General features: G+C 29.0%; 1 protein-coding gene across 1 annotated transcript; it reads right to left on the reverse strand.

The window, feature by feature from the left end:
- Positions 1–4,101: 4,101 nt before the first annotated feature.
- On the reverse strand, positions 4,102–8,424 carry LOC114370445 (probable cysteine protease RD21B). Its single transcript, XM_028327798.1, has 5 exons — positions 7,868–8,424; positions 6,712–6,947; positions 6,238–6,378; positions 5,156–5,605; positions 4,102–4,439 (listed from the first exon to the last, which is right to left on the reverse strand). The coding sequence occupies exons 1-5, from the start codon at positions 8,346–8,348 to the stop codon at positions 4,347–4,349; spliced, it is 1,401 nt and encodes a 466-aa protein (XP_028183599.1). The 5' UTR covers positions 8,349–8,424; the 3' UTR covers positions 4,102–4,346.
- Between the last annotated feature and the right edge of the window lie 5,818 nt (positions 8,425–14,242).

Consider the following 14,242-nt stretch of genomic DNA (forward strand, 5'->3'; position numbering starts at 1 on the left):
GTTTTTAAATTAGAACCATTGAATTAATGCAACGGCTCATACTTGTGCTGGAGAGGATTCGGATCCAAGTACAAGAGAGGAAGAATTCTAATAAAAAAGAGAAGTGTTTAGTTGTCATGGAAGAAGTTTATTGTTGCGGGAGAGAGAGAAATGCATAATTGGAAAGGCTGAATTTGATAGAATTAACTGCTGATGATAACTAGCCATTGAATGTTTGAGCTAGTAGGATTATCAATGGTCCTCCAGCTTTAGTTCTACCTCCAGGCAAGCATCCCAATGATACTGTACTTAGTACCCACACTTGTCGTGCTCCAAGTTGATATAAGTAATTATTGCAATTAAATATATAACATATAATAATTAACATTTACACTAAAAAGTAGCTCCTCTATTGATAAAGACGTCCCAAATAATGCTAAACATTTTTCTCAGTATATTTTTGTTTTAGCATGTTTGGGACAATTTAAAATTATCTATTTCATATTTTTTACAAAAATTTATTTATAAAATAAGTTATTACTACCACTTCATTACTTTAAAATATTAGTTTAGTATCACAGGTATTAAATTCACATCCTATAATTTATCTGAGTAATTTTTAATATATTATTAATTATTTAGCACTTGTTAAAAACATTGAAGGATATATTACCACATACTCAAAAACATAGTTGGTTAAGCAAAAGGTCACTGAAAATAATTACGACAACGCAAAAAAATTGATCCATGATTTACCGAGATTACTGCAAGCTATGTAACAATTTCTTTTTGATATAGTCGTGGAAAAGGGAACACTGTTAATGCCACCACAAGGAGGTCAAATAGTAGAGTGTCGTGAAATTCCATCATCTTTTTGGAGTTTCAAACTGTGTATCAATGGATTTCAATACTGCAAGCTAGTGGTTCAGATCGATGGAATATGGTTGTACGATAAGTACAAGGGGACCCCCTTGTAGCAATTGCACAAGATGACAACAATAAAATCCTTTCAATAGTGTTTGCCATTGTTCAGGGTGAAACAATGAAAGCATGACTCTTTTTCCTCAAAAATTAAAAAAGGCATGTCACCCCACAACATGGTCTATGTTTGCTTTCAGATAGGCACAAGTGAATAAAAAAATGCATACTCAAGTTGTGATAGTGGGTGGACAACACAAGATTTTGTGTATGTGTTTTGCATTTGACACATTACACAAAATTACATGAGGAAGTTTAAGAACAATGATATTAAAAAACTAATTATCAATATGGATGAGTGTCAAACTTCTTTCTCTTCATATTAAACATTACTTAATTTTGTATTATTCACAATATTGAAATTGTATGTTTATAACTACTCAGCATATGCAAGGATAGAGAATATGTTCAATCACTACTACAACAATCTGAGGGAGGAAGCAGATGGTGATTGAGTAATTAATTAGTTCAACAAGATTCAGCAAGAAAAATGGACTCTTGCATGGGATGGTGGCCAATGATGGAAAAGTCACAACAATGCTTACATTTGGCCAAGTTTATGTCCAAGCATTAACAAGGCCATGGAAGACGCACAAAGAAAGACAAATACTCACATTGTTCTTGAGTTCAATTGATGCGACACACAGTTCTTGGTCTAAGAGAGAATTAACCCAAAGAGGTTCGACTCGTTGGAAATTTTAAGGTTAGGTTGGATGAAAGGTGATGTGACTGTGATAAATTCCAAAAATTGCACATGCCATGTTCTCATGTTTTTGTTGCTTGTAAACATGCTCACCATGAGTACAAGAACTACATACATCATGTGTATATCTTGAAAAGTGTCTCCAACGTATACAAGGAATTGTTTGGAGAATTGTGCAACGAAGAGTATTGACCACCTTGTCACGAGCCAATAATCTTCCTTGACTCAAAGGAGAAAATAAATTTTAAGGGTCGTCATGACTCCTCTACTATACACATCAAAATGGATATCCGAGAATCGAGTTAACCAAAGTGATTTTTAATGTGTCACATCCCAGACCATTCAAAGATAAATTGCCCCCATTGTGTAGGTACAAAGCCAACAACGTTAAATTAATGTCATATTTTTTTGTATTTAAAAATTTTGTTGTATTGTTTTAAATTTAAATATTTTGTTCCATTTTTTTTAATTATATATATATATATATATTATAATTTAAATATTTTAGTTTAATTTAACTTTTTGGTTAAATATGTTTTTTTATAATTTCAATTATGTATTTTAAAAATCAAATAAAATGAAAATACAAACGATTTCAACTCTAAATGATTCCTTATTTATTAATTATGATTTTTTTTGGTTTATTTAGTCTATTGACTCTATATTTATTTTAATTTTTTTTGTTTTGGTATCAAAATATTTTATAGTTTTTATGTGAGTAACTTTTATGAGTTTTTAGTCACTAGTGTTAGTTACTATAATATTTTTGGTAAAACTACTACAAGATGAAGATACAAGGAATAAAACACATGCTTATTTTTGTATTCATATTTTTTTAAATAAACAATTTTAATCTTTCTATTTTTTAATTAAGATATTTCATCACTTAATTTTAAAAAGGATTTCAACTCTTCAAAAAATAATAAACAAAAAATATGCAAAAAAAAATTAACAACAACATATACAAAATAATATTATTTTCAGTTTAAATGAAACATAAATATAGATAATTCAAAAGAAAAATAAATAAATAAAAGGCATTAAAAAATAAAAAAATAATTTAAAATTAGAAAATTAAAAACAAAAAAAAATCAATTTAGAAAAAATTATTTCTAAAGTAAGGCAAAATAATATAAAAAATACTGTTTATACCGATAAATTAATTTTGTAGGAACTGATCTTTGAACGAGAACAATATTTTGTATCATTTGTGTAAATAATTCTACACTTACATTATTTGAGTAATTTTTTTTTTGTATTAAATGGGTAAAAAACTCTCACTTGTCATGATCAGCCCAAAGAATCATAACATACGCTTGACCTGTTGAATTTCTATTAAACGAGATATATATGGAAGATTTAAAGTTCACGTACATGTAGCCTTTAATAAAAAAAAAACTAGAGTATTTAAATAAAAAAATAGGAACTTGATATTTTTTATGGTAGAGATTTTTACTTAGTGAATCCAAGTAAAAATTTCACTTTCTGTGCGGGAATGAATATTTTTCATATGATACTTTTTTATGGTAGAGATTTTTACTTGAGTGAATCCAAGTAAAAATTTCACTTTCTGCGCAGGAATGAATATTTTTCATATGACAAATAAAATAGTTATAAGCTAATGCAAAGTTAACTATAAGTTAGGAGTTGAAAAACTTGAAAATTATAAATTAGTTGATTTAATTGAAAGTATTTAATAAGACTAATGAATAAACTAGCTTATAAATGTCATATGATATAAAAGAAAATATTTAATATTTTTAATATTTGATTTTTCTTTTTAATAACTTATTATATTAAAAAAATTGGATAATAATATTTTGGGTAAACTTTCTTTTTATTCCATAAAATTTTTAAAATTTATGTTTTTATTCCTTGATTTTTTATTTATGTATTTAGTCTATTAACTTAACTTTAGAAAAAAAGTTAAAGAAGTAAAAACACATGAGTTCAAGGACTTTAACGGTTGTTTACCCTAAATTTTTAAATTTTTATTATATAAGAATGATAAAATTTTGGTGATTTTACACATATTAAGTCATATAATTTATAAAAAACAAAAAAATAATTCAATGAATAATTATAAAATTGATATGATTCAACAAATTTAATATCAAGGAATGGTGTAAGGATGACAATTGATGGATTGATTATCATGAGAATGAATTAGATACGAGTATCTTTAGACAACAACAAAAAAAAAAAGAAAATTTTCAAGTTGAGTAAATGGGTAAAACAAAATTTGAAGTAAGGATAAAATTGAAAAAAAAAACTAAAAGTTGATATTAGCGTGCTGCTGTGATCATTTTTAGTGTACTATCTTAACGTCATCTTTAATAAAAAATAATTTGTTAATTCTTTAAGTAATGGCTGCATCAATTCATTTTACCTTTTATTTTCTTCTCTAATTGATGTTTATAAAGAATACAAAGATGAACAAGAATTTGGAACCAAGTATATACAATTTATTAAAATTAACATCAACATCCAAAATGCATAATACTTGAGTAGTTGTAGAGAAATTTACAGCAACCAGTTTGGAAAAGAGAATGTTGGTATCTAGATATTTATGGAAGACAACCATTACAGAAGCATTCTCTAGCACAAACACACAATTACAGGTACCAATGAATTTAATTTTGTTGTGCCTAAACCATTTTACTGATTCCACTGGCTTCTCTCAAGCTTAGTTGCCTTTCATGGCAACTTTCCTTTGGGTCCAAGTACTTGTGGCAGGCGTTCTTCTCAAAGCTTTTACCCCAAATGGGTTGTCACGGCTCTGTTGCAAGACGGAAGATTAGCAAGATGAAACACACTTAGGAAATGAATTTCAAACCAAGAAACCAAAAGTCACAAGTCAATTAGAAATCCCACTAACACACTCTTTACCTTGCTTGTTCTAACATTCTCTCACCAATAAGGAGGATAAAGCTTGTGTAATTCTTTAAATATTTTTAGTATTTTTCTTCAATCAAGATTGAAATTTCACCCGTAATCATGTAATAAAGATTTGTATTAAACTATTAAAGGTCAGTAAAAATTACTAAAGTAAAACTCCAATGTTGATTAAAGAACAATACTAAAAAAAAACTAAAGAAAATGTATTCAAGATTTGTGTACAGTCTTACAATTTAATTTAATGAATCTCATTTATTATTTAGTGGAATTTACAAGAATTCCACCCAATAATATTAAAAAAAAAAGTGTATGATTAGCACAAGGAGTACAATGAACAGACTTAGACTTTTGACACACTTCCTCAAATATATTTTTTAAAATCATTTAAAATTTATTAAAAATTATAAAATTAGAATAGAAAATTATTAAATATAATATAAAACTCATAAATTTGTATCATTTTTAATAAATTTTAACCAATAAAAAAAATATATTCAAAAGAGTGTCTTCCTAATATCTCTCATACTAGCATTCTGGTATCATAATTGTTTGATAGTAAGATTTATAGCAAAGCCAATGAAAGAGAGGGTAAATTACCAATAGGCAAGATCCAGAATCATCACAGAAAGGGAAATCAGGAGGGCAACAACTGGTCTGGTCAGGGCAACATGTTGCAGACTCAATAGGGCAACATCCCCATCCAAAGCAGAACCCTCTGTACTCAAAGAGGCAGCAACATGTGGTTCCAGAGTTGCAAGAGTAGTACTCATCACAAACAATTGAAGGTGTTGCAGGAGATGGAGGAGAAGGACCAGGGTTTGGAGGGTTAGCACCATTCTTGATAGGGTATGATGCCTCTATTGCAATTCCACACTTGCCAGTCTCAGTATTTTGCACATTTCTCTCTAGCTTGATGTAACCATTCTCCCCCCATGCTGAGCCCCATGAGTTCCTCACTAGCCAGTAATCAGTGCCGTTTTCTGTTCCATACCCAACTGCTACAACACCATGGTCTAGGTTTGTCCCACATCGGCCAGTGAAAACACCCTGGATCAACAAATTTCAGAATTAGAAAATGGAATGGATAGATAGAGATAAAAGTGAAAAGTATAAGTACGATGAGTGTTATCACGTGGAATCAAAAGAGAAATAGAGAAAAGAAGAATGTCAATTAGGTGTATATATTGTATAATCATGTACTGTTACTATCAGAAAGTAAATAAATTTTAGAATTAGAAAATAGAAAGTGATGCATGAACAACTATGTGATATCTCACCCTTACGAAAAATTATAGATAAAATAGAGAAATATAAATATGATAACTGGTGAATGAAAAAAGAAATAAATAGAGAAATAAAAAATGTCAAATTAGCTGTTTATATTATGAAATCATGTACTATTATTCTTAAAAAGTAAATAAATTTTAGAAAACAGTCGTTCAAAATCAAGTCAACAGTCAAAATAAACAATGGTAGGAAAACTCCAAATGTAGTTAATTCTTATCATTAGTTAAACCATTTGAATATTTGTTCTTAGAAAAACTTATCCTACCAAAACAAATAATTGGAACAGTAACTTGTACCCGAAAATCTATTAGATTGTGTTATAATTTTCGCTTGCATTATTAGCTAAGTTAAATAGAAAAAGGCTAAAACTGGTAAATAATACAAAATATTACCGATTGATAAAGTTGAAATTCCATGCCACCAGCTTCAATGGCAACACTGACAGGTTGGTTTGCAACAGCCTTCATCAAAGATTTCTCATCATTGGTTGGGACATCTTCATATCCATCAATGGTAACAACCCGAGCATTTTTCTGGAATAACAAAAGGGAGGTAAATAGTCTTATAAGAAATACACTTTTAAGGTGTCATTTGATTTTAATTGAAAACTTTAATTAGAATATAACACTTCTATAGATTGTCAATAATAATAATAATTTAAAATTGATTATTTTACTCATAAATTACTTTAAAATTCATATATAAGGTGATATTTAATTAATTAACAGTGTAAAAACTCATCTTTACTAGCTGAATTTTATGAGAATCCCTATTTTTTTATTATATTTTAAAAGGGTAAGCTAACTATGACATATATTAAAGAAAAGATTAAAAAAAAACGATAGGACAAATGACAATTTTAATACCCTGTTTGGATCACATGTATTATCCTTTGCATGATAGGGGTAATCTTCTTCCGTGTCAATGCCTCCATTTTGCACAATAAACTCAAAAGCATAATCCATGAGACCTCCATTGCACCCCATGTTATAGCCTCTGTCACAATCCACCAATTCTTGCTCAGACAGAGAGGTGAGGTTGCCCGTTACAATTTGATTGATTCCTTCCACTGCACCAACCGTGGAGAATGCCCAACAACTCCCTTCATGGAGACCAAAGTCAATCCAAAATTTAAAATCAACCACCAAATTAACACAATACATATATGTCACAAACAAAACAAAGCCTACCAATGTGCTCATTATTAAAGACAAACAAAATCATTTAATCAAATATTTACAATTTTGGCAAAAACACGATCCATAATTCACATATAAAACTTCTAAAATTCTTTTTGTTTTACTAAACTATAGTTTTTTAATACCTATTGAAGTATGATAACATATTTCAAAAGTAATATAAAAAAGAAGTAATTTATTTATTTTTAAATATCTTAAGCAAGGAATAATGAAAAAATATACTATTATTTTAAGGATAATGATATGATTTTTTTTTTACAATTGTAAAAAAAATTATCTTAAGCAAACGCACTATTAATCAAAATATAATGAAATTCACAATCATCACTTGAATCAAGGGATAACGGAAAGATTTTAAAAACACTTTACATTCTTCTTCTTCTTTTTTTTTTTTTGATAAAACAATTTAATTACTGTACAGTCGGTTATTTTATAAGTTCATTTTTTTTAAATTTACCTAAGATATGTTTCAGTAAATCTTAAAGTTTAAAAATTCACCAAAAAAAACGTTATTCCTTTATTCCAAGATTTTAAAAAACAATCTCTGAGTACAAATTAAATCAACATGCAACCCTAACTTCTAACTGCACCTACAAAATCAATGCTTTAGAATCATCACGACCACAATCAGTCAAAATATCATCAAGACCACAATTATGACAGCATCAATCACATTGATCATTTACAATTTCTCAGTATTTAAAAAATCACAAGAAATAAAAAATGTCTCAACCGATGGTAAACAGATGATGTGACTAAACTTCCATAATTTGAAAAATTAAGAAACCAAAATTATATATTTTTTTTAAAAAAAAAAACTCACCACATTGGCCTTGATCTTTAATGGGGGTAACCGCACCCTTCTCCCTCCAATCCACCATGGCGGGCAACTCCTCCCCAGCGCGATAAGCATAACGGTCAGTTTTCTTGGCCACGACTGCTGCCTTGTTCTTAGGTCCTCTCGTCCGGGTACCCAAGAACATGGCCCTATACTCCTCGTTGGTGAGATCGGCGAACTTGTTCAACCCCAACTTGTAACTCTTGTCCCCCGCCCCATTATGTTCTTCAATGAACCTCAAATTGTCCTTGAAAATCTTAAACCTCCGTTCCTTCTCCCCCAAGGCATTGTAGGCCTTGCCGTGCTTCACAAGCCACGCCTCATACACGTGCCTCGTGTGGCTCTCGTCGTAGTCGATGATGGACATGTCCATGGCCCAGCCAGCACCGAACGCCAGAAAGAAAAGAGAAAGAGAAAGCAAAAATGCATGGGAAAGGAAACGTGAGTTTTGAAAGAGGGTCCTCATGGTGGTGTGGTTTGTGATTATGAGGGTACGTAGAAGGTGGGATTGTGAATTATATATAAGGAGAAGGGATTGAATGAATGAATGAATGGGAATGTGAAGTGGGATTGGTTCAGAAAAACGGAAGGTGCGTTGAAATCGGAGGGAGCGGGAATGGAACGTATGAGTCACGTATGTTGTTGTCAATCGATGGAGAAATTATTAAGTCATCACATTATCATTATTTATGATTTTAATTAATAATTATCAATTAAAGATATATTTATTAAATTAAATATATTTTAATAAATTTAAAATATTAAATTATTTTTTCAAGCAATAACTTTGTGGTGGATATAAAAACATTTGGATAAAATGGAATATTTTGTTGTTGGCTCTATTCTATGTTTAGGATTTTTTTTTTTGGTAATTCTATATTTAGGATTCGATTAACGCAATTGAATTCAACGAGGATATTTTTTTTATTCTGTATTTTTTTTTAAATTCTGAACGAGGATACAAGGGTCCTTTTATTTATTTATTTAATTACTTGCCAGAACAACATATTTTTTAAATCTGTAATTTTAATCTATTTTTTTATGGCGGATACAAGATTATGTGAGTTGTCCAGAACAAATATTTTATTTTTATATATCTTTTTCTACTTTGAATATCAACCGATCAGTTTAATTGTAACTGAATAACTGGATATAATTAATTTTTCTAAAAAAAGGGAAAATCATAAACTAATTTTATATATATATTATCTTCAAAAATTCAAATGCATTCTTAATACGTATCTAATATATCTCTTTATATTTTTAATACATATCAACTAAATCGTTTAACAAGTTATAACTAAATATCAAAATTAAATTCAAATATATATTTTATCTTCAAAATTCAAAACATACTTCCAATATGTATATGATATATGTTCTTTTACTTTTAATATGAAAAGAATTATTTAAATTGACATTTTATGTTTTTCAATCTATTATTTTTAGTATCTTTAGTTCTACTTCAAAAAAGTTATCTATAATTCTAACTTGGATTTCAATAATTTTTTTTAAAAATTATCAATAATTAAAAATAATAATAATACATCAAAATATAAATTATTTATCATGAATTTAAAATATAATTTATAAGTATAAATATATTTATTAATGATACTGTAATTTATATATTTATAAATGTTTTTACTGCTAATTTTAGTTGTATAAAATAAACATTTAATTTGTGCAATAGACTAAGTGATGCATGTGTAAAAAAATAATAAGAAAAGTGATGCATAAATTTGGCAGATGTTTTCTGTTGTATTCACGAGGATGATGTTGCACACTTGCACACTAGTGGTGGCCAGCCAACATTTTGGCAGCATCGGAATCTGCCTTCTGCGCACCTTCCTTCTTTGTCGCTGCCCTTTGTTACTCTCTGTTCTATCCTGCAAAAACATGTATGTATGTAGTTTTAGGAAAATGTTCTTTCTATGAAAGTGGGAGCTTTAAGCACAAAAAAGGAAGGTTTTGGTGATGGATCATGATATCAAACAGAGACGGAAGAATTTTTTTTTTTACTGCAACAAGCTTATATCATTTCATTAATAAGCAGAACATCAATACAATGAGAAAAGAAACATCAAAACATTATGGACTAGCATCAAAACCTAGACATTTTTGCACAACGTGAGGAGTTGGTTCGCTTGTCTACGAATAAAACTCATACTCAATTTACTAATTTAAAGATAGAAGAATTATTACTAAGATTAAATATGTTTTTATTCTCCGAAAATATATTAGATTTGATTTTAATCCTTTTAAAAAATAATATTTGCTTTTGAACTTCAGATTTTTGGAATACTAGATTTTAGTTTTAAGGGTAAATAAATACTTTTGTCCTTCAATGACTAATTCGTTGATAAATGTGTCCTGAATATGAAAATATAAAATTTAGTCCTGAAAGTGTAAAAAGTGCGACAAATATACCCGGCCGTTAACACACGTCATCATTAATAAAATAGCTTACGTGTGACACGAAGGGACAAATTTGTCGTTGAAATGATTGCTAACGTGGATTGTGAGCCCATGAGCATATTTGTCATAATACTTTTTTACTTTTTGTCTTCCCACTCCGTTGACAAATGCGTTACCGAAAGATGAAAATGCAAAATTTAGTCTCCGAAAGTATAAAAAGTGCAACAAATATATCCGAACGTTAATATTAAATTGTATAAGAGAGAAGTTAGGAAAAAATGGATTAAAAAAATAATAAAATACAGCTTAAGATTTAAACTCTTATACTTTGATTATTTATCTATTTATTTATCTATCAAATTGTTAATTAATTTTTTAATTAATCGATATAACTACTTATTTTCCAAATAAAACAAATTTCTTTAGTTTTATGATATAAAAAAATTGAGTTACCATTTAAAAAAAATGAAAGTCTTTTATTTCTTGAAATTTTTTGTTGTTTCAATTAATTATTAATCTTTATTACGTACTCTGTCACAGTATGCCAAATGAAATGTATGGTCACTGTAGCTCCTAAATCAGCGAGAGATACAACTCTATGCCCCAAAGGTAAAGAATAAACCCCTGCATTAGTTTTCTTTGTTTTGTTTTGAAGTTAACCTCTGTATTAGTTTGAACATTATTATATTTTTTATTTAAATTTATTTGGGTTCTTTATTTGTTAGTAACTGTTTTCATTTCATTCATATGATATATAATAAGTGTTGTCTCGAATGGAAGCACATAAGGTTTATCCAAGGGATTTTTTCATATTTGAGGTATATATATACATTTTATTGATTAAGGAAAAAGACTTATAATTCCACTTTAGCTTTATCTAGTTTAAATTTTGTAAGACTTTTTTTTTTAAAATAGTTGATTAAATTCTTTTTTAAAAATAAATAAATAAATAAATTTGATCCCGGGGCTGGTTGTGTTTTTTCTACTCAAAACTCTCGACATATTATTTTCAATCTAAATATAAGGATACTTGAGTTGGAATTGGGATATAGAATAATTTTAAAGATTAAAAGTAAAAAAATTAGTACAAATTTGATAAAATTATAAGATATAATATAAACTTTTTTTTAACAGTAAAAATTAAGGTTTGATAAGGAAATCAAAATAATATATATATATATATATATATATATATATATATATATTAAAAGACAATTTAAAAAATATATTATATAAGTACTAAACGAATAGAACCAATAAATTACAAACAAATAATAATAATAATAATAATAATAATAATAATAATAATTAGTCAGAATCTATTATTAACGTTCGAATATATTTGTTGCACTTTTTATACTTTCGGGGACTAAATTTTACATTTTCATGTTTGAGGGACGCATTTGTCAGCAGAGTGAGAAAACGAAAAGTCAAAAAAAATATTATGACAAATATGCCCATATGCTGGGAATCCACGTTGACAATCATTTCAGTAATAAATTTGTCCCTCCGTGTCACGTAGGCTATTTTATTAACGATGAAGGACGGAAGTTAACAGTCGGATATATTTATCGCACTTTTTACACTTTCAGAGACTAAATTTTGTATTTTCATCTTTCAAGGATGCATTTGTCAGTGAATTACATATTGAGGGACAAAAGTGACCATTTACCTTAGTTTTAACTTTGTTAAGAAGTAGGAGACAATGCGGTGATCAACAGATTCGATGAAGATCCATCTGAGGAAGATCCAACCTTCTGATGAAGTTCCAACCTTCTATCTATATTATTTTTTACATGTTTTTCTAATTCTTTTTTAATTAGTTAATTTAATTTTCCTTTTAATTTTTTAAGTTAGTTACACGACATGCCAAATCACTTCAAAATCATTGACTCTTGGGGAGACAAGAGATATAAAGTGGATTGGATAGTTAAGGTAGAAGGAAAGTGAGGAAAAATAACAAAAACTACAAAAAAGTATTTAATGGATATGAAATAGCATTAATATGGAAGGATTAGAAATTCAAGAGGATGAACAAAATTCGGCTTATGACAGTGGAATTCAAATTTGAGAGGTTAAAAGTTGTCCTTAAAATGATGGATAAAGGTAAAACTATTGGTCCATTTGACATTCCTAGAGGGGGATGCACTTTGAGAGTTATGGGAGCAATTGGCCCAACATAGTAATTGTTTTTTACTTGAATATATTAAATAATAATATTTTTGCCCCATAAAAAATAGATATTACTCCCATAAAATTATTGTTTAACTAAAAGAATGCAAAAATTAAAAGAGAAAATAAATTAGTACTGATTTTACTCACTTTATTATTTTAAATTTACAGAAGTTAAGGTATTTTGATTTTTTTTAATCATGAGATTGTGTATTTTGTAAAAACTTATAATATTGTCTATAAAAATATTATAAATTATTTATTTGCCATACTAAAGAAATTTTCTAGATTAACCACTGGATATCCCTATTAAAGTTTAGAAGTGTGTTGGAGAAAAATGTTTCATTTGGCTCACTAAATCATTTTAATGAGATTTGAGATTTAAGAAAATGCCAAATGAATGGAGAAAGAACACTTTGGTTTCTATATTTAAGAACAAAAAAGGTATTTAAGATTTTACTAACTATAGAGGAATAAAACTTATGAGTCACACTGAAATTATAAGAAAAGGTAATTGAAGATATATATTAAGAGAAGAAACAAGGATTGCAGAGAATCAATTTGGTTTTATGTGGAGTTGGAGGACTTAGTGCATGAGGCAACTAAGGTAGAACAAAAACTCAAGAGAAAGGGTGTTATTAGAAGGAGCTCTTCTAACTTTAATTCTCCAAGTTGGAAGGACAAAAACAAGGAGGGAAATACTTCTTCAAGCAATTCCATTGTTGTACCTCAAAGGACTCAAATTAAGTCCTATGGGTCCCCTAAAAAGATAAGGAGTAGTGAGATAAAATGCTTCAAGTGTTTGGGAAAAGGTCACAATTTCTAAATGTCCAACTAAGAAGACTATGTTACTTAAGGAGGATGGAGAGATTATGAGTGAATCTTCTTCATATTCTGCTCCATCTAGTTATGAAGAGGCGTATGATGAGGAAAAAGGAGCAAAAGGAGACTTGTTCATGGTGTGGAGGTTGTTGGGCATCTAAGCAAAGGACTTGGATGAAAACCAAAGGGAAAATATTTTCCACACAAGGTGCATCATCCAAGGGAAGGTGTGTTCTTTGATCATTGATGGTGAAGCTGCACTAATGTGGCTAGTGCAAGGTTGGCTTCAAAACTGAATTTGAAGACTAAACCACACCCATAACCTTACAAACTTCAATGACTTAGTATATATGGTGAAGTGACTGTAAGTAAGCAAGTGGAGGTGGAATTCTCCATAGGGAAGTATGATGATACAATTTTGTGTGATGTGATGCCCATGGAGGCTTGTTATTTGCTTCTTGGGAGACCTTGGAATTTGACAAGAAAGTTATGCATGATGGTTACACCAAGAAGTTCTCTTTTGTACATAAAGAATGCAATACTATTGTTGCACCTTTGCATCCAAGAAAAGCTGGTGAGGATCAATAAAAAATGAGAGATAAAAGAAAACAAGAGAGAAAAGAAAAAGGGAAAAAAAGTGGAAGAGAGCAAGAAAAAGAGACAAAAACATCAAATTTGTTTATTAAAGAAAAGAGGTGAAAAAGACTATGCATTTGAAAAACCAATGCTCTTACTTTTCAATAAAGATAGTAATTTAAAGGTTGCAAGTCTCTTCCAAATAAGATTTCTTCTTTGTTACATGAATTTGAAAATGTCTTTCCCAAAGAGGTGTCTCGTGGTCTACCTCCTCTAAGAGGCATAGAACATCAAATTGATCTCATTCCAGGAGCTTCATTGCCTAATAGGCTAGCATATAGGAATAATCCCTAAGAGACCAAGGAGATTCAA

The sequence above is a fragment of the Glycine soja genome, chromosome 10, assembly GCF_004193775.1.
Source record: "Glycine soja cultivar W05 chromosome 10, ASM419377v2, whole genome shotgun sequence".
Taxonomy (NCBI): domain Eukaryota; kingdom Viridiplantae; phylum Streptophyta; class Magnoliopsida; order Fabales; family Fabaceae; genus Glycine; species Glycine soja.

Excerpts from the sequence above, each read along its gene's own strand:
- LOC114370445 (XM_028327798.1), bottom strand. The coding sequence starts at position 8,348 with ATGAGGACCCTCTTTCAAAACTCACGTTTCCTTTCCCATGCATTTTTG. Across the intron at positions 5,606-6,237 it reads AATTTCAACTTTATCAATCG|GGTGTTTTCACTGGCCGATG; the intron begins GTAATATTTTGT and ends TTGTTGATCCAG. Across the intron at positions 4,440-5,155 it reads ATTCTGGATCTTGCCTATTG|AGCCGTGACAACCCATTTGG; the intron begins GTAATTTACCCT and ends GTCTTGCAACAG.